This window comes from Hakea prostrata, chromosome 2 (genome assembly GCF_041222555.1).
Source record: "Hakea prostrata isolate BN-2017 chromosome 2, UWA_Hpros_2, whole genome shotgun sequence".
NCBI classification, from domain to species: Eukaryota; Viridiplantae; Streptophyta; class Magnoliopsida; order Proteales; family Proteaceae; genus Hakea; species Hakea prostrata.
Window position 1 is genome coordinate 51,081,899 of NC_142601.1, and position 25,037 is coordinate 51,106,935.

At 35.9% G+C, this 25,037-nt stretch overlaps 1 protein-coding gene across 2 annotated transcripts; it reads right to left on the reverse strand.

Annotated features, from left to right (window-relative positions):
* Positions 1–2,327: 2,327 nt before the first annotated feature.
* Positions 2,328–21,414, reverse strand: LOC149024748 (uncharacterized). Of its 2 annotated transcripts, none has more exons than XM_089144955.1 (9): positions 21,275–21,414; positions 20,462–21,064; positions 5,234–5,401; positions 4,892–4,990; positions 4,641–4,742; positions 4,414–4,533; positions 3,916–4,056; positions 3,271–3,603; positions 2,328–3,158 (listed from the first exon to the last, which is right to left on the reverse strand). In XM_089144955.1, exons 2-9 carry the CDS (start codon positions 21,056–21,058, stop codon positions 2,964–2,966), a joined length of 1,755 nt encoding a protein of 584 aa, XP_089001081.1. In that variant the 5' UTR covers positions 21,059–21,064; positions 21,275–21,414; the 3' UTR covers positions 2,328–2,963. The 2 variants fall into 2 exon arrangements, with proteins under 2 accessions (XP_089001081.1, XP_089001082.1); XM_089144956.1 differs by lacking the exon at positions 21,275–21,414 and adding an exon at positions 21,211–21,257.
* Positions 21,415–25,037: the final 3,623 nt, after the last annotated feature.

Sequence of the window (25,037 nt, forward strand, 5' to 3'; positions counted from 1 at the left end):
ATCTCCAAACCTGACCACTCATTTTTACAGATTTTTTCTTCAGGAGATTTCCTGACCACTGGATGTCTGAGGAAATCATGTGATATGTTTATTTTGGATATTTATTTTGACACTTCTCCTCCTCATGTATATGCAAATCTTCCTTAAGCTGTCTTCAATCAATTCTTAGACTTGTTGATATCTTGTATTACCAAAAATTTTAAGGTCTAGAAGCACATTTTAGTTAAAAGTTTGCTTTATTGTTCAATTTGGATAGCCTAATTGGAATTGATTTGAGTTTAGAAATTGTTCGATTTGACTCTGAATTTGATCGATTTACCTCTTTAGAAAAACTCAACCACATAAACATATATGACTAAGATATCTATTTACGACTAAAATTTTTAACTTCGCATTCCATATTGATAGCTTTCTCTTAAAAAAGAAAAATCGATAGCTTTCTTGGTGGCATGACAAACCCCTCATTAAGTTTGGGTTTACTAAACCTCACCCCCTTTTTTGGATAAGAGATTGTTGGTTCATCTGATTACCTTGACAAATGTTTTATATTTAAAAAATATTTCAATTTCAAAAGGCATCTCTAAAATAGATTGTGATTGATAGAATAACCCTTGATCATAATTTTCAATATGAATATTGTGCTCAAAATAAAACTTGTGATTAGTAGTAAAATATCAGATTCTTCTGTTGAGGCACAATTCTATCTTTATAGATTTATCGGATACCTTCTTACGAAGTTTTGTTATAGCATTAAAACCGCATCTGGTTTAAGTGAAAAACCCAGCAAATAAACATCCACAAGGATTAGCTTATAAACTCCTCGAACAGTACTACAAGAATCAGAACTTAACATTCCCTCTGTAATAGTAGAGGCTCCCATTGCAATAACATATTTTGGTTTAGGCTTTCATGCTAGCCATTAAAATATGGGACTCGATCTTGAAACCAGTCCAAAACGATCAAAGTCAAATCATGAGCAAACATGTGGAATAATGTAAACCTCTGTCTCCTTCCCCTTTTTTGCAAAGTGCGTGGAAAAAACAATTTTAAGATTTGCTTGAGATGAATTTACACACGAACAATCAATCCACCACAAGAGGACCCAATGCTCTCTCCTACCAAATTAACCCAAAAAAAATTAATGGAAACAACACGAAAAAGTTAATCAAGAGAGGCTCTCTCTCTCTACCATAGTTGATCATACATGAAGGAGGAATGACGTAACAATACATTTTCTGAATGATTGTGAGATAGTGAACAATATGGTTCAACAGAACAAAAACAATAACCCAAAAGGATTCTACATGCACCCCAATCAGCAGTTCTTACAGAACCCTTGGAACATCGGACCATTAACTTCAAGGGTTCATGTAAAAGAAAAAAAGAAAAAACAATACAAAGGTAGCTTAAGTTGATCATATCCGCCAATTTGCACCCCCGATGGGTAGTCACGCTTAAGAACTCCTTTTGACAAAGTAATTAACTCTTATGATAATGATGGACTCTACGGGATTTTTTGGAAAACGTAGAGCATCAGGCATGTTCTTACATGTTGAATCAAGAGGTTTTGGACTACAAGACATTTTGGACTAAGAACAGAATTTCTTAACCCAAAAAAAATCCTAGACGGGTTCTATGTTCTAACATAAATTTGGACAAAAACAAAGGAAGCTCCAAATGGTGGAAGATATAACTGTTTTTTAAACAAAACAAACCCGCGGTCACCCTAAGTCTCATAAATAGATGGGAAGCATATTACGGCTTCAAATCCATCAACAGACCTCTCTAAACCAATTAATAACTCAAGTATTAATTCTCTTGAATGTTATATTTTTCACTCACCAACCTTATTATGTGCAGCAATTCAAAATCAATAACTAGAAGGAGCAGGATGGAGTGTGGGAATTGGTATAAATGATGATGTCAGAATAATAGAAGACAGATCACTAAAGGATAACAATAAAATAAAGGCTACGCTGATAGCAATTTGAAATGGACTATAGCAAGTAAAACAGCCAAATGTTCAGATCAAAGAAATCTAGTGCAATCAACCAAAGGCAATACAATTGCTCTCCATTCCAAATCAAAATACTTTGCCTCTTATTTACGCACCACTCTTTGTGAAAATTCTGTTACAGACAAACCATGCATTGTTTTGTAACTTTAAATCCCCCCCCTACTACAAATAATAATAATACATAATAATATAAATCTAACTACCACTACCAGTAGTAACTATAACCCTGCTTTTTAATAAATTTTATGTTAAAATAATAAAAATAGAGAACGTATACCCAGGTTTGTTTAAAAAATGTTAAGTAGGGAAAATATGATTAGATAAGTAATTATTGTTTAAAATTACAAGTTAATTATTTTCATATTTTGTAGAAAAATGAAAACACGAATAACACAAGAAGCAAGAAACAAACGGTCAATGGCCGGCACCTTTTACTGAAGAGGTCAGGGGTTGGACGTTCTCTATGGTAGTCCCCACAAATATAAAGGTACAATTCTATAAATAAAGTAAAATAAATAAATAAAGCACTATAAAAAAGGATGGCACAAGTGGGTGACAAAACTAAGAATTTTAGAGATCGAAGAGGGAGAGAAAAAGGCAAGAGACGGATTGGGGTAAAAATGTGAAACAAAAATGCTGTGAGATTTCATTTGTTCTGCAATATATTCCTTTGATTTGTTGGATTATTTTGTAAACAAAAACCTGTTTTTAGTTAATCTAGTGATTCTTACCCCAAAAAAAAAATTAAACTAGTAATTAGTGACCTCAGTTTTAGTGACTTCTGAAGGCCAAAAATTCTTTTGGCAGACGTTAAAGAATAAGTTCCACAAAAGGTAAATCCCATGTATATTGTTAATTAAAAGATCAAGGTCTATTAGATAAATTAATCTATACAAAAGATAAAACTAGCGCTAGAAGTACTGAACATCAATACAGATGGTTGCAACTAAAGATAAGTTCTTGAGCAGAGGAGAAGCCCACCTGAGTTTATTCTCTGCCGTTGCTTCCAACATTCGATAAGGAGATCTTCACTGTCAGGGAAGTGTTGGTACTCATCTTTGTCCAACCACAATCCACTTTCTCCACCAACAGCAGAGTGGGATAGGCAGCTTCTGGGTACTGCAAAACCTAGGCCTACCTCCTGTAACATGAGCCCCAGGACAGAATGAAGAAATAAATATCAACTAGTATGATAATACAGAGTACAGAGAAACACCTTATGCCATAAATAATATAAGAAACTTGAGAATTACCAGAGGCACATCAGGAATGTTATTTTTCACTGTCATTGCTTCCTCCTTTACAGTAGAGTGGTCATTATTAGCATCCCACCTCAACCAAGGAAGAACAATTCCGTCCATTTCAACAGGGGGGGAAGATCCTGTTGAAGTCTCGACAGTTTCTGTTTCCCCGCAGTGGATCAGTGGGTCCTTTGGCCTTGTTCCTCCTAATGTTGAACCAGCATCACTCCTTTCTCCATCAAATGATGAAATATCTGTATCTTCAACATTCAAAATAAAGTCTTCGAAATACTTCTCCGCCTCCTCAGTCAAGCACTTGGACATTCTAGATCTATCATTACTCTTCTGAAAGGAAATAAGATTTCGAGAAGGGAGAGTTAGGGAAGGGACCATTTACACCTCTTTCATTGCAGGATGGCTAACTGAAACCAAAGTAAATACAGGGGTTGACGATAACATGTCTATTTCACTTGCATGCTTTTTTAATGTGCCTAGGGCAGTAGGGCATCCATGTGTGAGACACACACATTCACACACAGAATAAGGAAATCAATGTCTACCCACTGCACTTCCATATATGTTGCACATTTCTGGGTTTGTTGGTGCATCCATGTGAATATGTTGAAATGTGAGCAAGAAAGAGGGCGAGCATTCTACCTTTCTAGCATGTGATGGCTTCTCTGTAACAGCAGTCTTCTCTGGATCAGGAAGCAACTCTCTAACAATCTTAGAAAGCTCATGACCACGTTGTTGTTCAAGCATAATCTCAGCTACCAAATCCTGTTTACGCTTTTCTGACTGAAAGATATGTGTTCACATATATCAACATTGCAGCAACAAAGGAAAATTCAATAAACTGATGCTGCAGCAATTGAGGCCCAAATAACCTTAGATTACCATATCAATTCATTGGGACATACAAGAGGAAAGTAATAGTCATTGCAGTAACTGATCAAAATGATATATCAAAGGGAACTAAACCACATAGTGGTTCCCCTCTTTGCACCTTCCTACATCTTGATTCAAGGTAAACCAAGTCAAAAGCTCAGGTAGTAACATAAACAAATAAAAGGTTATCAACCATCAGACTGAAGCAAGATAATGAGAATATACTATGTCAGAGTTCTGAGAAATAATTAAATTGGAAATCAGTACCTGTTCCAACTTAGATGTGTAATTCTTTCGAATCATAGCCAAAGCCTGAAGAACATCTGAATTGTTTGACTGCAAGCCATCACCATCCACTAAAACAGAGGGCCTTGTTTTCACGATGGCCTGCAAAGTACATCAGGATACCCTAAGCTTCTTTTGCATGACTCTTAAAACTAGAGCAGGATATATTCAGTTGTAAACCAGGAGAAAAAGACTAAATCACCAAATACCTGTTCAAGTTCTGTCCTGATTTCTTGAACTACATGTCGGAGTTCTTCTCGCATGGCTTCACACAATGTAGCTCCTTCTCTGTCTCCAGTGGGATGGTCTATCTGAGTGGAAGGAAAAAATTGTAAAATCTGAAATAGATAACCTTTAAAAGGTAAAAACTTTAATTTTCACCACAGCCTAAGAGCACCATTAGCTGACCCCGTGCAATTTACAGCTCATCTAAATTAGCTGCTCTGTTCCAGATACCAACCTTTTTCTGAGCATAAACTGTTCGTATTGTCCTCTCAGTTCCTTCTTTATTTGAACAAGCATTCCATGCTTCATCATCAGTTAATGCAGAAGACTGGCTCTGAAAGGTTCCAAAATGTCTCATTAAGTCTGCTTTGTTTCACAGATAAAGCTCCCAAACAAATATGATACAAATATACAGCAAGGACTACAAAAGCATCATTAAAACCAAGAGATTCCTCAGTTACTTATTATCACAACTTTGAACTTCCTCTACTTCTAGTCGTCAAATAAATAATAAGGATAATTAGTAAATAAGTAAAGATCCTGCCATGTTTAGCTTTAAGAGATGAAAATTTCTTACAGAGTAGCCATCATATATCTTTGAAAAATCTTTTTGACTAAGAGATCTTTTCAAACTCTGATGATCAGGTTTTGTTGGCTTATGTGATGAAGACCACTTGTGATTTCCACTAGTACGATTCTTCAGCTTAGCATGGCCATTAGATATATGTGAATGATCCAAATCGCCCTGTAATTAGACATTAGAGAATAAGACTTAATGAGCTTTCACTTGTGCCAGAGACAATGAACAACCTGTTCAAGTATACCATACAAAATAAGTCCATATTACAGATTCATGATCTGAAGAATGACTCATATGGGAAACCCGGATCACAACCTTCATTTTCATGCACATTGAACATACTTTGGGAATCAAAGCAACTAGTTGACATGATGATCCTAAAACTCCAATGTATAATTTTGCTTTTCTCTCTGACATTCGAAGATTTGGTGAATAAATTTGATGCTAAGGGCATCCACCAGGGTGATTTGCTGAAACAAATAGAATAGATCTTTCCATTCATCACTTCATGCATTTTTCATTCCTTATGATCAGCAACCAAAAGCCTTTTGTAACAAATTTGCCAATAACCAAGAATATAGTAACAGGGAAAAGACAAAAGGGATACGATCAGCGCGTCTTACCCAGGCCTTGCTTAGAATCTCACCAAGCAACTGCTTCTCACGGTAATGTAGGCAAAGCCAAGATTTCACTCAATTTTTTTTCTTCCATTCAATTAGAGGCAACTCCCTATATAGAGTGGCTACAAGGTTTCTACACTCTTATAAGGACTCCCCCCAAGACCTTTGACCAGTAAATGAATTTCACATTTTCAAGATCTTTAATATTTAATAAGAAATCTGACCTATTGACTGAAATAAAACCTCATTATTTTATACGCTAGTTAATCCATTTCTTTTTCAGTATATATTACTCCTGAAACTCCTGGACTAAGTCTTCGACTGGGATGAATTAATTTCTTTACCAATACATGTACAGTAGTTACTCTTGACTCATCTGACAGGAGTTAGATGAAACTTGAGATATAATATTTGGGACTGCAGGGTTTAAACTAAAACTGGACTTAGTTTAGGCCTGTCTTCTTGCGATGGTATTGTTTGGGGTAAAATTTACCAGCATCAATTCTCCCTGGCTTGAAAACATTCAAATCTTGTGGATGTTGAAAGGACGTATAATGCTTATAAAGGTCAAGATTGATAATCGTCTCATCGGGGGTAGGATGCAATGCCTTGGATAGATGTTGAAATCCTAACATCCTTTTCCAATAAATCTTCTATTAAATAGAATTTGAAAGGGCATCTAAAACTGCAACCAACTCACACTCCTTTCCATTCAATTTTTCCTTGAAGATGTGCATGTGTTTTTCAAATAGAATTCGAAAGGGCACCCAACTCACAGTCCTTTGCATTCCTTTTATTAAATTACATTATAACACCCACACACACACACAAACACATAGAGGGTACCCAGCTCACGGTCATTTGCATTCCTTTTATTAAATTAAATTATAACACACACACACACGTGCAGACACGTGTTAAATCTAGGATCAAGGCAATATTATACCGTTTGATTTGAGGGGTTGGTTCTAGTAAAGTTACACATGGACACACACACACACACACAATTAAAGGGTGGGGGGGTCATGATGATGTACTACATATAAGACTTTCCCAAATCCAAATCTCATTTTGCCTTTTTGTGCTTTTACAATGTTTTCCTTTTAAGTGTTTAAGCTGGATATGCTGCTAGAAGTGGAGAAGACCCACCATTCAGTTGTTCAGATGTTTATTTTGCTCAAAAAACAAAGCAGGAGGTGGATTGTCTCATAAAAACTTGGGGGAATGAATAGAGTAACTTAACTGGATAGCTCATGGGATTTAAATCAAGAGAAATTTTTCTATATAAGCTCAAAAGCACTGACATAATTAGGACTTAGAGATAACCTAATTTATCCAGTTGGATACATAAAAGTATTCCACTTGTAACTGTAATTGAACCTACCACGACTTGAAGAGGAGAGAGATCAGTTTTCAAGCCTGAGTGACCTAGAACAGGAGTTCATTCCCTGCTTCATAGCTGCTAACATCCAAGCAATTAATAGCTGCTGATAACAGTGCAATTCCAACTCAAGGTTTGCCTTTTTTTTGTGAGGAACTGCAAGTGCAATATATCTAAGCAAAATGCCAAGGAATATGTAAGCTCTCTTAAATGTAAGGAAAACTATACATGAGTTTCATCATACTAAGCCACTTCAACAGGGTCAAAATTGGTGCTCTCACAAATTTATCATTCCTGCTCTCTCTCTTGCTATATCTTTCAGGAGCATCCAACGAAATACATAGACATACCAGCAAGAACCATTATAATTTGATGCTTAAATTTACCTATGTAACCCCAAATATGCACAATAATGCTGAAGCACTTATTTTTTTTTCTACTAGAATTTTCTTTTTGCCAAATTCATTTAATTAATTCTAGCAGTTGTGAATTTCCAAAACCTAAGGTTCTACAATTAGATTCCCATATGTAGTAAGCTAAAAGGGAAAAGAACCTTTTTTGAATTTCTATTACAAAGTAGACAGTGGGTTTTTATTACAAGGCTTATTTATTTCTAGGTATTAACCATGTAAAATGAAAATTGTCAGTTTAAAAAAAAAAAGAAACGAGAGCCCAAAACAATTCAGCCTTATCTCAACTAACGGGGGTCTACTATATGGATTCTAACTTTCCACTCAACTCTATTTGAAGTCATAAATGATATGCTCAAGCTATGCATGTTTCTCCTCACCAATTCTCCTAGAGTTATTTTATTCCTAATCCCTGTCTCTTTAGTTCTTTCTACCTGAACCAAATCACTCCTCGATCTGGACAATCCCAAGCCCCCCACTGAAACGAAAAAGACATCATTTGAACGGAAATATATTGTAACTGGGTTAGTTTTTTAATTTCATCGTATGCTTAGAGTGCGTAAAGTTTCAAGATTGGATAATTCTTTATTGGGGTCCAAGTTTATGTCTTTCTATTTTGAAGTCTACGCAAAATAACAGAAGAGTTTTGGGCACCCAATATAAGCAAATGACTACAAATATTGATGCAGAACCTGGAAAGATGGGAACCAGAAGCGGAGGCCAGCTCAAACCAGCCAGCTGGTCTAACTAGAAGTTTGCCCTACAATTTTGACCCGTCACTACAATATGACAAAGCATGAATTAAACAGGCCTGAACACTGTTCAAGTGAACAGTGTCACAGCCCCATATTCGGGTGAGCAAGAATACTCATAGAAGATCTGCGGGGCTCATCAGATTGCATTAAGACTTAGCAGCTTAGTTTTATTTCTATTGTAGTAATTATTAGCTTCTATTTTAGTTAGTCGTGCATGTGGCTGAATTATAAAGCCCTAGTGGTTTCTAATTCTAGTTAGTTCCTAGTTTCCATAAGCTTATGTCGTCACCAGTTACTAGGTTAGTAGTATCTATTTTCAATTTAGAAATATTCTATTTCTTGTAAAGCTTTAGCCAATCAATAAATAGGCCCTTCAATTGCAATAGAAGATTAGATTTCTAAAAAAACTGAAATTGCAGGCCATTTTGTCACTGTTTATGGGGTAATCCATGTTCAACAGCTGAGGGAGGTGTGGGTGAGAAACCTAGGGCTGAGATAGCCCATGCCCATATTTCCTTTCTTGTTCTCTTAAATATGATTCCCTTTGATTACTGTATCTAGAACTGCAACTGTGAAAGCAATGTGCTATATTTCTTCCAATCCAATCAAGTTTTTGCTGCTACTGTCTGCCTGCCACAGTTTGTTAAGAATTCAAACTAAATATTACAAGCCATCCAAAGTTGATTCCAACGTTTAAAGTATTGGTATTGAGCACCATATTCGTCAGGTAATTTTAAGAGACATATCATCCTGTATCGAGTATTGTATCGTACTGACCAAGATATTTTAGAGCAATTCAATAGAGAGACATATCAAGATGTATCATATGGGTTGTATCCAATATGGATACATATCAGCTAATATCGTATCGTGGTTAAACCTTGGTTGATTCCAAAGGCTGCTATTGACATTACCCATCAATTGAAGGCTTCTGCTCTTCCTGCAATTTAGGCTTGATGCTGCAACTTGTGAAGATCATAACTCAGCAACCACTGATCAAAATAGGTTGACTATTGAAGGGCTGATCCTTGTCAAGGAGGCCAACACTCAATCCCTGGTTTGATGTCTTAATACCCACCAATTTGCAAGATCTAATTCTTCTAATTCTCATTTGCCTCTATATTGGGTTTTGTGCATGAGTTTTCTTACTAAACTATTGGAGCTTAAACATATTTGGGACCATTTTTTAGGTGTACAGTCTCACATCAATTGTTATTAGAAGCTATGGTTGAACAGTTGAACCAAGCTCCACTCCATTGTCCTTATACTAGCAGTCTGACAAATACCGAACCAACTCGCTGCCATAGATAAGAAGGTTAAAGAAATAAAGGGAACACAAGCAAATAACAAATCAACAGTTAACAATGCCACTAGGACTGTACTATGACCAACTCATTGAGTTTTAGTAGTTGCTAACCAAGAAGAGGATGAACATGGAGATGAATTTGCCTCCAATAATCGCGCACACATTGACAAGCACAACTTGAAGCTAGACCTCAAATTCTACAATGGAAAGCATGCCTGTATTGTTTTCCCTGACTTGGTGAATGCCTTGGATGATTACTTCGATTGGCTCCAAATGATGGAAGCGCACAAAAAGCGGCTGGGCCACACAAAGCTCACTAGACAACATAGCGGCAGCATGGAATACTAGGAGAAGAACACGGTCTTCAACTTTGAAGGCTCTGAATCCAGAAGGAAGAAGTAGAAAATTGAGAATGCTCAAAACAGATTTTCTGGTTTATTTCCTCCAAAGATTACATCTCAATTTATAGACTCACCTAGACTCTTGATTTTCTAACTAACTTGACTCTTAGAAATTGATTTTCCAACTAATTGGACTCTAGGAAAATGAAAACTAGGAAATCAAAAAGTTCAATAACTCCACATAGAAAATTTTGGATGGCCTCTTTTCAAGGTAGACTTCACCCAATCCAATTTCATAGATTTTAGGAACCCAATCTATGTTCAATGTCACTTCCATATTCAATTAACCCACTTCTCCTTTCGTATTCCAATGTAGGTTTGTCCTAGATGAAAAACTCATCCTCGAGTTGTTCCTATACGTTGAACTTCCTGGTGCATGGTATTCAAATAAATCTGCACCACTGAAGGTTGAGGAAATGTTCATATCTTCAAGCATGTCAACGCTGTAGGATTGTGTTGAAGTATATGCAAGTTTTGGGTCAAAGATCTTCACAAATAATATCCTTTAGCACACCTTGAGTAGATATAAAATAAGTTACCATTCTTCCCTTCACGTGTAGCATTACATGTGGATAATTAATGACAACTAATATCCAGTATAAAAATATCCCAAGCAACAATTTCCAATGAGACCTTTAAGGTAGATAAAATCTTCATTCGTCAAGCAATTTTGAATCCAAGAAATACCTTCCAAACTCTCCCCATAATGGATTAAGATAATGGCAACATTGAATAAGGGACAAAGATCTTCACAAATAATATCCTTCACCACACCTTGAGTAGAAAGTAGATATAGAATAAGGTACCATTTTCCCCCTCACGTGTAGCATTACACGTGGACAATTAATGACAACTAATATCCAAGATAAAAATATCCCAAGCAACAGTTTCCAATGAGACCTTTATGGTAGACATAATCTTCATTCGTTTAGCAATTATGAATCCAAGAAACACCTTCCAAACTCTCTGCATGGTGGATTAAGATATAAAGATAATGGCAACATTGTAATAAACCAGAATTTTCAAGGGGTTACTGGTAAATATATAAGCCCAATGGCAATTTTGTAATAAATCAGATTTTTTTAAGAGGCTATTTGTAAATAAAGAAGTGATGGACATGAAAAGAACTAGATTTATAAATGGAGGACAGACTTGGAAGGGAAAACACTTAACGGCAAGATTATAATATAGTATAAAAGAGATGGGTAATTAAAGAAAACAGGGATATAGAATGTGGAATTAAAGATAGGATAGGGGGAATAATATCAATTAGAAACAGAACAAGAATCGAACCCAAAATTGAATAAGACTTTAATAGGAGGTAAGAAATAGAAAAAAACTGACAAAGACTGAACCAGCTATGAATGAATACTTGAACAAGTTAAACTTGAGCCGAACTGAACCAAGACTAAACCAATTATGAATCACACCAAACCAAATCATGATAGGACAAAATAAAATACTGCAGTTTGCAAAAACAAGCAGGAAAAAAATCTGCATAATGCAGAACCAAAAAGTGAAAAGAAGATGTAGCTATTTCTAATCTTATCCAAGTTCTCTGATCTACGTACAGATAATAGATGGAAGAGATCAATTTACATAATCAAACCTGATCTAAGTAGCACATTATTTGCAACAGCAGGTGGCTGCGCACCAAAACTTGAAGAAGAATAGCAAAAAGATTCTACAACACAGAATCGAATAGGTGTTTGTAGAGAAAAACAGATCTGCAGAAGGATATAGAACTGCAGAAAATAATAGATCAAAGTAATCAATCAAGTTATGGGATAAGTAGGAGGTAAGTAATAGAATAGATCAGTATTCATCTGATCTAACTATAAATAAGTACAGTAGTCGATGGCCGTGCACCAAAGAGAGGAACACCAAAAGAGAACTTCAGAAGAGAATGCTAAGAACACCACTATTTTGATTGAAAAAGCTCTGATGCCATGTTAGAAAGTAAACTTTAATCAACCAAAATAGTGCAATAACAAGAAGAAGTGAGAAGAAGGAAGAAAAAAAAAACAAAAAAGAATTGATAGGAATCACATAAGCATGCGATTCTAGCTTGGAACTCCTAGAATCGCAGCCTCTTATTTATAGATATCAGTAGTATAGATTACAACTTAAGAAGCAAGCCATCTTGCCCTCTAAAAGAATAAATAAAGAGTACAGCTTATGGACTCATGAATCTGTCCAAAATAGAAAGTATAGAAAAAGGAAAGTTCTAAAAATAGAAACTAACATAAAATATAAACTATGCTTTCTAGACTAACCAAAAAATTGTGTAGCAAGATTCCTATGCTAGAAATAAAAGGTAGAGTAGTATATCTAAAAAGGAAACAAGGAACAATGGCATAATATTGTTCATGTGAACAGTAAAACAACCCAAAACTTGCATATACTTCAACAGTTGTTGATCTTTTTGAGGATCTTATAGGTATCATACTTCTTCAACTTCTTGTAGATACCTGCAGGAAACAACTCTTTTCTAAAACGAACCATCACCATGTCACCTTCTTCAAACACTTTCAACCGTTGATGTTTGTATGTTGCCTCCTTATACTTGGCATTTGACTTCTCCAGCTATCCTTTCACCTATGCACGAACTGCTTGAATTTGATAAGCCATGTCGTCGGCTACTTGACTTCTTCCTGAAGCTTTGACAAATTCACAAGGTCAAGGGTATGCTAACTCTTGCATACACAACCTCAAATGGAGACTTTCTTGTAGACCTATTCACCATGTTATCAAAGCAAACTCTGCTTGGGCTAAGGCAAAATCCCATTGTTTAGGCGTCTCGTTTGAAATGCACCTCACAATATTACCTAAGGTCATGTTTATCACCTCAATTTGACCATTTGTCTAAGGGTGGTATAAATTGCTACACTGTAAAGAAGTCTCGAATCTCCTCCATAATGTTCTTAAAAATGGCAAAGAAATTCTTTATGTTGTACCCTCAGTCAAACATGATTGACTATGGTATGCCATGTAATCTAACCACCTCTCTGGAGAACAAATTTGCCACATGTGTAGCATCCATGGTTTTCTTAGAAGGTATGACACGTGACATTTTTTTAAGAATCTATCAAAAAACACAAAGACAAAATCTATATCTTGTTGAGTCCTTGAAAGATCCAAAATGAAGTCCATTGACAAATCTTCCCATGGAACTTCTGGTACTAGTAAAGGCGTGCAAAGGCCTGAATTTTGTGATTGACCTTTAGCATATTATATATAGGACACCTTTGAACAAGCTTGCCAACATCTAGCTCCAACTAGGGCCAATGCCAATAATATATTTCTTCGACAAGCTCAATACCCTTGTCACAACCCAAATGTCTGCTCAATCAACCACCATGCAATTCTTTGATGAGGTGCCCTTGTAAGTTACACTTGAGAATGCACATCTTGTTGCCTTTGAAGAGAAAATCATCTTGTACACGGAAAATCATTGGGCTGACCCAATAGATGTTTCTCCCATTCATGCTTGAAGTCCTCATCATCTGCATATAACTCTATCATGAATTCAAACCCTTCAACCTCATTTGTCATGGTGACTTATTGAGTAGTAAGGATGCCCTCCTACTCGGTGCATCTTCAACCTTGTTTTGTTGACCTGATTTATACTTCAAAACAAGGGTGAATTATTGCATAAAAGAAATTCAGGCTGCATGCATCCGATTCATATTAACGTCTTTTTTAAACTTTAAGTCTTTGTGGTCGGTGTAAAGAACAAATTCTCCCTAGATCCTGTAATGCCTCCAATGTTTCAAAGCTTTCACAATTGCATAAAACTCAAGCTCATAAGTGGACCCATTCTTGCGGGCGTCACTCAACTTCTCACTGTAGAAAGCAACGGGTCTCCCTTCTTGAGAAAGCACAACTCCAACATCCACATAAGAAGCATTACACTCCACTTCAAACAATTTCTCAAAACTTGGAAGTGCAAAGAATTGTGTTGTGGATAGCTTCTCTTTGGTCAAGGCAAAGCTCTTTTCAGCTTCCTCAGTCCATCTGAAATTTCTTTTTTTCTAATGCATTATGTAATAGAAGCTACAATTGAACTGAAATTTCTTACAAATCTACCATTAAAGGCTGCCAATCCATGAAAACTTCGTAGGTGCTGGCCATTCTCGAATTACTCTCACCTTTTCTTGATCAACATGAATACCTTCACAGCTCACAAGCCCAAAAATACTAGGCTACTTGTGACAAACCCATACTTCAAATTTATATAGAACTCATTCTTCTTCAGCACCAAACAACCCCTCTTTCAAGTTAGTGTTCTTCCTCCTTACCACTACAAACCAATGCGTCATCGAAAGAAACTATAACAAACCTTCTAATAAAAGGTTATAAAACCTGATTCATCAAGGGCATGAATGTACTCGGCACATTAGATGGCCCAAAAGGCATCACCAACCATTCATACAATCCTTACTTTGTCTTAAAAGTTGTCTTCCATTCATCTCCTGGTCTAATTCTGATTTGGAAACACCCACTCCTTAAGTCAATTTCGAAAATTCGTCCAACCCTTCTAACATATCTAGCATGTCATCTAACCGAGGTATAGGAAATCTATACCTTACGGTTATTTTATTGATTGCCCTACTATCCACACATATATGCCAACTTCCATTCTTCTTTGGTGTCAAAAGAGCAAGCACTGCACAAGGGCTCATACTTTCCCGGATCAAACCCTTCTTAAGCAATTGTTCAATTTTGCCTCTTAAAATTTCACTTTCTTGTCCACTCATACAATGATGTGAAAGGTTAGGTAAACTAGCACCATGATCCAAATTTTAGTTGAAATCTAGGTTTTGAACCTTTGAGAAACCAAAATTTTGGTCATTTTGACCGAAATTTCGTGGAAACTTGGGACTTTTTCCTGCAAGTTTCGAAAATAAGTTTCGGAGAGTTTTATGAGGTATTTTGGGGGCGAGACTCTATATATAAGCTAATTAAAGCACAAAAAACACATTGGCCCATGCATTTTGCTAAAAAGAATCAACATAGATATGTCATTCAAAGTCATAGTATATGTATAGAGGTTTTCGACAAATATAGTATAAACTATAAACGTAACTTTCATATATATCTTCAAAGTTCAAAACTTCAAATGCATTCTGCAAAGTTTCGACTAAAGTGGGAAACCACCATTTCCCCTTGAATTTCAACACTTCTTGGGTGATTTTAGGTGTTCTTTCTTGAAGTTATAAAATGAAAGTTATGTTTATAGTTTATATTGTATTTGTCAGAAACCTCTCTATGTATACTATGACTTTAAAAGACATATTGACGTTGATTTTTTTTAGCAAAATGCATGTGCCATTATGTTCTTTATGCTTTGTAAAGTCCCACTCCAGAATACCACCTAAAACCCTTTGAAACTGATGTTGAAACTTGTATAAAAAAGTCTCAAGTTTCCTTCAAAATTTTAACCATTTTGACAGAAATTTCAACAATTTCAACGAAATTTTTGACCATTTCAAACTGGTTGACCTAGGTTTCAACATGTTTTGGAAACTTTGTGGGTTTCGACCTATTTCGACAGAAATTTCGCATGTTTCGGTCAAACAAGTGATTTCATTTCAATACCCTTAAGTTTCATTTCAACCTTTTGAAAATCCAAAATTTCACAAGTTTTGATCAAATGTTGTACAATAACTAGCACCGGCATGAGGTCAATATGGTGTTGGATATCCCTCATAGGTAATCCATTAGGAAGGTCTTCAGTAATGACTTCCTCAAACTCCTATATTAAAGGCTTTAGTTTATGGGTTTTACATCTTCACCCTTAATTACAAGGGCATAGCACTTCTCCCCTTCCTTGGCATCTTTTATGATATCACTAACAATAAGGAAAGACTCTCCCTCCACTTTAGAAGCTTTGAGTTGTTTCCTTTCTTATAGGGCAAAAAAAAATTCTTCCACTCTGAAAAAGATGTAAAATGTTATCCTTGCCTCTATGAGTAATATTCATATCACGTTGGCAAGGTCTACCTAACAACATATGGCAAGCATCCATATCAATTACATCACATAAGATTTCATCTTTAAAGTATTTTCCAATAGAGAAAGGAACTTGACATTGTTGAGTTACCTTAATGTCTTTATCCTTCTTGTTCCAACCAATTCTATACAGAGTGGATGTGGTTTTGTTTTTGAGTTGAACTTGTCCACTATTGATTTGGAGACAATGTTTTCATTGTTGCCACTTATCAGTGATGACGTAACACTCTCTAATTCACAGTGCATCTTGTCTTAAAGGTGTTATGTTGTTGTGGATCTTCTTCTTGCCTTGTTGTGAGCACTAATCTTCTCACAATAAGAGAGACTCCATCTTCAAACGTCAGCTCTTCTCCTTCTTCACCTTCTTTATTTTCTTGATTATATGCTCCAACTTGCTTTGTTTGACCACTTCCACTCCCCAAAACTTGGTTTATGGTGACAGATGATCGAGACTACGACCCCACTGTTGAGTGTTGACTTACTTTGAATTGATGCTGGAGAATGGCTTGCTTCACTTGTTGCAAAGTTATTAATCATCTGCCCATTGTTGTCGCCCTGTCTAGTTGTTTCTCGATTCGCATAGCCGTCTTAACAGCTTCAACCGAAGTCTAAGTGGACTGTAATAGAATTTTATCTTGAATAGCAAGTCACAACCCACCTGTGAACCTTGTCACTTGTTGTGAGTGTTTTGACTTAGCTTCTGCCAAGTCATTACAAAATGAGAGGTGAAAAAGTCTTTTACATATTCTCTTACAAACCAATTTCCTTGCCTGCAATTTCGGATATTGCTAGAAAAAAACTTGATCAAAATTAGTGGTAGAAACCTTGCTCTCATCAACTGCTTCATTCTCTGCCACGACCGGATGGGTGCCTTGTGTTAACAAGTTCTCGTCCATTGCAATTGCTCCCACCAAGCTAATGCTCCTCCCTTAAGCTTGTGTGCAACAAGGTTAGTTTTTTTGCCTTCACTTGTCTCCATATAGTTGAAAAATCTTTCCACTTCAAGAAGCCAATCCAATAAATCTTCTATATGAAGTTGACCATTGAATGTAAGGAAGTTAATCTTCATTTTGTAGTCTCAACAGCCTTGGCCTCTATAATCTCGTCCATTTTCAGGACCACGTTGTTTTCCACTAACTAAATCCTCTAGTTCTTCATTGCTTGAATCACTTGGTGGTGCTTGAAAATTTGGTATCCAAATAGGGTGGTTGCAAACCCCTTCACTAACCGGAACTCTATTCCTTTCATGATCTTGTAGTTGAATAAGCTGAATAGATTCTGCAAGGTATTGTATATTCTTATTCTTAGCTGAACCAGTTGTTGCTGAAAATTTCTAAATTCAGCCCTAGTTATCACTTGATCTCCACGAGCACCACCGCTACAGTTGATACCGTTCACTACATAATAGTAGCGTGAATAATAGGAGAAGAATACCATCTTCAACTATGAAAGCGTTGAATCCACAAGGAAGAAGTAGAAAATTGAGAATGCCCAAAACAGAATTTCTTATTGATTTCCTTTAAAGATAACATCTCAATTTATAAACTCACTTTGACTCTTGATTTTCTAACTAATTTGACTCTAGGAAAATGAAAAGTAACTAGGAAATCAAAAAATTCCACAAAAATCTAGGATGATTCCTTTTTTAGGTAGACTCCACATAATTCAAGTTTAGCACCCCATTCTATGTTCAGTGTCACTTCCATGTTCAATTAACCCACTTCTCCTTTCATATTCCAATATAGGTTTGTCCTACATCACTAGAGGAGCTAGAGAGTGGTGGCGTACTCATGAAGCAAGGTTAAGTCGTCAACAAATAGAACATACTACTTGGAAAGGCATGAAATTAGTCCTTATCAAGAAATACCTTCCCACCACCGATTGTCAATGCTTGTATGACCAGCTCAACAACCTGTGCAAGGTAATATGACTGTTGAATTGTGTATTGATCAATTTTTAATGAATTGCTTTTTCATACCAGCTTGGTTGAAGATGATGAACAACTTGTATCCTGCTTTAAATCTAGGGTCACATAAGGGATAAGATCACTGTTGTTAAGATGATTAGCCTTAATGAATGTTTTGAAAAGGCTAGATACACAGAATATTGATCAAAGCAACCCCAAACACTTTAATTTTTCAGACAGTGAAGTCAAGAAGACCTATACACATACTCGATCTAGTGCTACCCTATAGCTCCACAAGCCACTCTTTGAGAAGAAAGCGGCTTCCTCAATTGCAATGTTAAAAGTGGATATCCATAAGACCTATGATTCTCTTAATAGAAGTTTCTTGAAACCATCCACAAGTTCTTGAGTTAGATTAAGGAGTGCACAAATTCCCTATGTTTTTTATTCTCCTAAATGGCAGCAAAGCAGAGTACTTTCAAGGAGGAAGGGGAATAAAGCAAGGGAATCTTCTGCCACCTTACTTACTGTAGACATGGAAGCTTTCTCTAGCATAATGAAGAGATTGGGAAGTGGATGGCCATATCAGATTGCTTCCTAGATGCAACTCTTAACTGATCTCATCTCATCTCATCTTTCCAAATACTACGAAAATATTTTCTTTTGGATGAATACCAATTTTTTTAAGAAAACTCTGATGATATTTTCAAAAGTTGAGACGGGATGAATTTAGGTTTAAGTGCTCTAGCTAGGAGTGCAGCCTATGTTGGGGCATCTCAACAATGCTAAGTCCTCTATTATGTTAGGCAACTTTACTCAACCTGGCAGATTGCACCTTTTGGAATCAATAGATTTCAATGAAACCAAGTTACCTATAATTTATCTGGGATACCTCTTATTTCAGGAACTTTGTCTCTGATGGATTGTACTTCCATTCTATAGAAGGTCAGGAACAGATTGGGAGGCTTCCGTCAAACCTATACATATCCAAGTGTCATTCCATCTTTTAGAAAGTAGAAACAAGCTGGAAACAGGGCTCCAAACTAGGAATGCTATAATATATTCAAGCATTCAGAGCACATAATATATGGATAGGTTAGCATATTTTATTATGCATATCAAAAGTTTTTTTTTTTTTTTGGATGAATAAATAATTAAATAAGCGAAACGAAACACCGAAATACAAGAAGATCCCAACAGGGAATGATCAGAGAGAAGAATGGAACTGGCAGTTGAGACCCCAAGTAACAACAATGAATCTGTTCCTTGGGGAATCAACAACCGGGGGGTGGGGAATAGATATAATCCTAGAAGATACATCAAAGTGAATAGCATTCCAAATCGAGTCAAAAGATTTTGTTCTTAAAAACAAAATCAAAGATACAAAACATGGGTGTATGGGAAAACTAGGAAAAAATTGAATGGATAAGTCTGGAAGCTAAAATGCCCCCAACTCAATCAAAAGAACCTTGCCAGACCACTATGGGGAAAAAACCTGTCTGGCTGCTTCACATTCATGGAAAACATATAGGCTGAGGCATAAGAATAAGAGTGAAGCTTCATTGTTCATACCTAAAAGCATTTGGGCAAAGGTTTTATGGCAGGTGCCAGTTTGACCACACCTCCTCTATAGAAGTTCAACTGATCACCACATACACCCCTTTTATATCCAAAACCCACTTCTTTCTGTTGATATGCTAAACCACACTTGTGAGCAATCAAAAGGAATTCCACAGGATACAATACTCATCAGAAACGACTGATTTTCTTGGTGAAGACACCTTTTTAGCCACGTCCTTGTAAAACCTCATTCTACCATTAACAAAAGTTAAGCTAAAATTTTCTCTTACACAGGTTTTTTTTTAATTATTATTGAACCCAAAGACCTTGTGGTCTGACATATAAGAGATCGCCACACAACACATCCGACTTTTACAGTTGTGCATGGATATCTCAACATACTCTGATAAGATTCTTTTTTAGTTCTTTTTTCTTGGGGGAGGGGGGTGTTTGGTGTGGCGGGGGAAGTGGATAACATTGCATTATCAAAATTCAACTCCTCCGATATCTTAGTGAATCGTTTCTTTGTCATTATGCAGTACAAGGATGCATCAATCAATAATAAATAAAACGCAAAGGCTAATTAGGTCTCTCAATTAACTAGAAATGCCGTGCTTCCCTTTTGTACCATGTCAATGGAAATTTTCAAAAACATTTCAAAGCTCTGAATATAAAATTGTCCCAATTCCCAACGAATTCACTAGAAATAAAAGATATTCCTTATACATGTCAGTCCTAAAGATCATGGTATCTCATCATCCAGCAAGGAGCTCCTACTTAAAGGGAAACTGAATTACAAGGGGGAAAAATGCCGAAGAACAGTATATTTGAACACAAGAGAGCGCGAAAACGTAAAGGAGAATAGCCATACCTCGGAATCACTAAACTGACAGCGAGCAACAGAGAGGGAACGCCTCCTCCTGGAACTAGAAACACTGCCGGAATGAGCTTTGACAGTGGAAGCAGAGGAATTGCCCGCATCAACCGGTCGCGCATGTTGCCTAGAAACGGATCTTGCACGCCTCGAATCCTGAGAATGAGACGAACCTTTCACACAAGTAGTCCGAGCGGTAGACGAACAAGTGCTGCCAATGGCAGAAGCGCGGCGGGCTGATACTGATCGTGTTCGGCCCCTTTCGCTTCCCGTGAGAATAACATCCAACTCCCTCTCTTCGTCCTTGAGCTTCAGATGGTGAGGAAAGAAATCGTTAGCGAGGTCATCAAGGCTGATGGTTTCAGGAAAACCAGAACCCCTTACGGCGTTCACGAATCTATCCTTTGCTACAGCTGCTTCCGGTAGCTCATCCGAGTCCAGCGCATAAGAGCGCCCTGAGAATCTGCTTAGGCTCCTGGATCTGCGATGATGAGTTGCATTCCTATTCGAAGAGCCTGCATCTTCCACATTATTCGAAGCAGCTGATCCAATTGGGGATCGCTTCGTTGTCGATTTAAACGCTGAAGTAGCCATCACCACCTGAGAAATAGAAAAACAAAGGAAGATAACTCAAAATCTAGGGTTTCAATTTGATCACTTCCAAATTTCCATGACGAGAGTTCCATGAAATTAGATGGAAGATACAGATATCAAGCAACACAGTCTACACCAGAAAAATTTTCTACCAAAAAGAGTGACTACACGAGAAAGGCAAGAAGCAGAGCCAACTAACAACTACTACTATTTTACCTGGAAACATCAACTCACAGAGTTTCTGTGAAAGATTTGGCGGAGAAATCGAAAATTCAAAACCTGTAGCATTATATATAATGGGAGGGGATCGATGACATTTGAATTCAAAGTTTTCAGTGTAATTTAGATTTGGGTCATTTTCATTTGGTCTCACTTAGATGTTCAACCTAAGATTATCTTATTTACATTTTGCATTTCCCTCCTATGTGGATTTTTAAAAACGGAAGTAATTTCATATTGTTATTTTGTGTAATCAGAATGCACTTTATGACTCTTAAAAAAATAATTTAAATCTTTATCAGGTCTTGAGCAGCAGAGGCATGAGGTATGAACAATTTGCTATTAAAATAATCTTATGATTAAATATGCTATCACTTGAAAAAAATATAAGAATATTTTAATCAGAAAAATTATAATGTCTTTAACTATAAAATTATATAATACTCTCAAACAAATTTTATTATTCTTTTTATGTATTTCATACATTATATTATGGGAGATAATATCATATACTCCAATTGATCCAATGGCAGTCATTTAAATCGTGGTGCGCGCAAGCTGGCCCGAATGAACCTCAGTTTAAAAAAAAAAAAAAAAAAAAAACATGTTAAAAGGAAATAATACAAATATTAATTTGAATTTCAATTTTTATTTTTTTTTTTGTAGAAATTTGAATATCAATTCTACTTCCAAAAGCTAAGAGTTTTATTATGATTATAGAAGGAAAGAAAATCAATCAATGAATTGTTAATATACCAATTAGAATCCTAAGAGATACGAGTGATTATTGAGCTTAACCCCAAGGGGCTGGCCCATTGACAAAAATCAAACACCTCATAAGCAAGAGATTAAGAGTTTAAATTTTCTTGGGACCAAGGATTCTTCCTTGTATACGTGTACCCTCTCACCTATATATACAATCAATACCTGAAATTTCACTTCAATCTTGATGGGGGAATGCTAGCAATCAGAAAGGCTATTATGTATGCTTTCAAAGAAAAGGTATCAAGATGTTGGAAGTAGAGTCCGATTCTCAAGAAGAAGTATGCCTTATTGGATCTAGCAGGGAGTATCTCCCACAAGACATCAAGCCTATTATTATGAATATTAGACATTTACATTCTTACTTTGTAGTCCATAGGCTCATTTACATTCCAAGGCAGATCAACAATTTTTCCGATCACTAAGTCTATCTCGGTGTTGATTGACTGGTCGCTTACCACTCCTTGGTTTGTATCATTTGTTGATTCCCATGCCTTGGCTTTTCCTCAATAAAAAATAAGTCCAAATCGTCTTCCCACATAGTGAGGAAAGATTTCAATCTACATAATTGGATGCTTTACATGTGTTCAATCTAAATACAAAATCCTTTTCGTAAGAAATGAAAGAGAATACTTGAATTCCTACATTTTCGAAGTTTTCCTAGAAAATAGCATATTGTATTTATATCACACAGTGTCAAGCATCCAACTATATAGATTGAAATTTTCCTCTCTATGTGGTAAATGATCTACACTCAAAAAGTTAGGGTCATATTCATTTGGATGCCCTGAGGTCTGGTACAATTCATTTTTAATAATAAAAAAAGATATAATTACTATTGTCCTTTTGTACTTTGATTTTATTACTACTTTATCCCCTGTACTTTTAAAATTACTTATACAACCTTTAACTTTGTTTATTTACTAATATCCCTTACCATTAAGTTCCATTATTTACTGATGATGTGGCATATATATATATATATATATATATATATATATATATATATATATATATATATATATATATATATATATATATTCAAAATCTCAAAAATAATCCTGCAGATATCTCTTTACTTATTTACCCTTTTGTCAAATTATAAAACTACCCATTAATTAACTATGCAAAAAAAAATTACCTTAGATCCATTTTCTTCTCTAAAAAGAAACCACCAAATAAATGAAAGATATGATTTTTTTTCTGTTAAAAAAAATACCAAATAAAAGAAATATATGATTAAATATGAAGAAATATCAAATTTAATTCAAAGTAGGAAATTGAAAATCACCTAATATATTAACCATTGTGCATTGTTACCAAATTTTCTATCAATTAGCATCTTCTATGCTATTTGTTTGTAAAACTTCAATCATCATGATTGTGAAAAATTTAAGTGGAGCATGAGAGTATCAACAACTTTAAGTGTGTGGTCTCACCAATCCCCAAATTAAATTCTCAAAAGAAAACAAAAAATAATAATAATTTCAGGACAATGCTTTCATAAGATGAATCTTACTTGAAAATCTATAGTTATATATATTTTTTTAGTGAAATAGTAAGACCCTTATTAATAAGTATCACACTACACCAAAGATGATTGTTGTTTTGCTCTTTTGTGAAAATTCAAAGAATTACAATACACACAGAGAGATTCATTTCTTTTTGCCCAGATCACTCAGTGGCGGTGCCACATTGGAGCCAACCCCCTCCCCTCTCAAATATTGGAAAAAGTTTTAAAGGTAAAGATTGAACCCCTATTTTCAAGGAAAAAAAAGTTAAATTCAATTAAAAACTAACTCATAATTCCTAAAATCTCTCTCTGTTTATTTACTCTTTCCATTCCTATTTATCTTATCATCTCTCTTTTTCTTCACACGTGGCTTAGAGAAGAAAAACAAATTGAAAAACCTAAAGGTAAGGAGTTTATTCATAAATCTTCTCCACTATCACGTATTATCTCACTCTTTCTTTTCTTTTTTTCTTTTTTTTGGGGGCAGAAAGAGGACCCAACATAAAGCAAAACAAAGAGCAAACTAATTTGGCCCAGCCAAGTCTAAAGAAGTTCCCTAATTACGGATGTGACTTTTGTAGGATTTCCATTTTATCATAGAACATCATTGAACACCAATTGGCTACTTGGTTTCCTTCCTGTCTAATGTGGCTGAAACGAACATATTCATTTGATATGAGTCTTTGACATATTTCATTAATAATGTTCCCAAACTTCCTTGGATCTTTGAATAAGGATGAAGAAATAGGATAGCTTGGCGGGAGTCGGATTTCATTTCAATAGGCCACGCCTCCATATTGAGAGCAATGTCCAATACTTCCTTCAATGCCAAGAGTTCAGCTTCCAAAACTATTAAATCACGCCTTTTTTGTGAATCCGCCTTGGAAAGCTCCACTATGGTCTCTAATAACTCCTCCCACTTGAGAAATTTGACCTTGTTTGATAATGGAAGCGTCAGTATTGCATTTAAGCCAACCCTTTGGCAGTTTAGACCAATTACACTTCCTTGTAATACTTGGTGGTTTCTGTACTTTCATATTGTAGGACCCATACTTCCTTTACTGTAATGAAGTAATCCTTAATTATTAACTTCCCATTTCAGGTTGGACATAATCGATATCATGCACATCTTTGTTCCTCCAGTTCCCCTCACTGAAACCATGACTCTCATTCTCAATCAAGGTGAGAGGTAAAAAAGAATTACTTGCTTCGGGAAAAGAGGGAAAAAGGAGCAAGTCAAGGAAAAAGCGTTGCACCCTACTAATACGATGTTTGAGACCAAAATGGTGAAAGAACTCAAGCCCCAACAGAAAATAAATCACACAAACAAATTTCTCTAGCCATCTTGAATACCATTTAGAAGCTTTTTCACAAATGTTAAGGTCATACCAAGAGGTTCGATCACAAGTATAAAATGAATTTCGATGAGTTGGATGGACTAGCTAATTCCATATACCCGTAGTAAAACCATAGTCTCGGAAGACA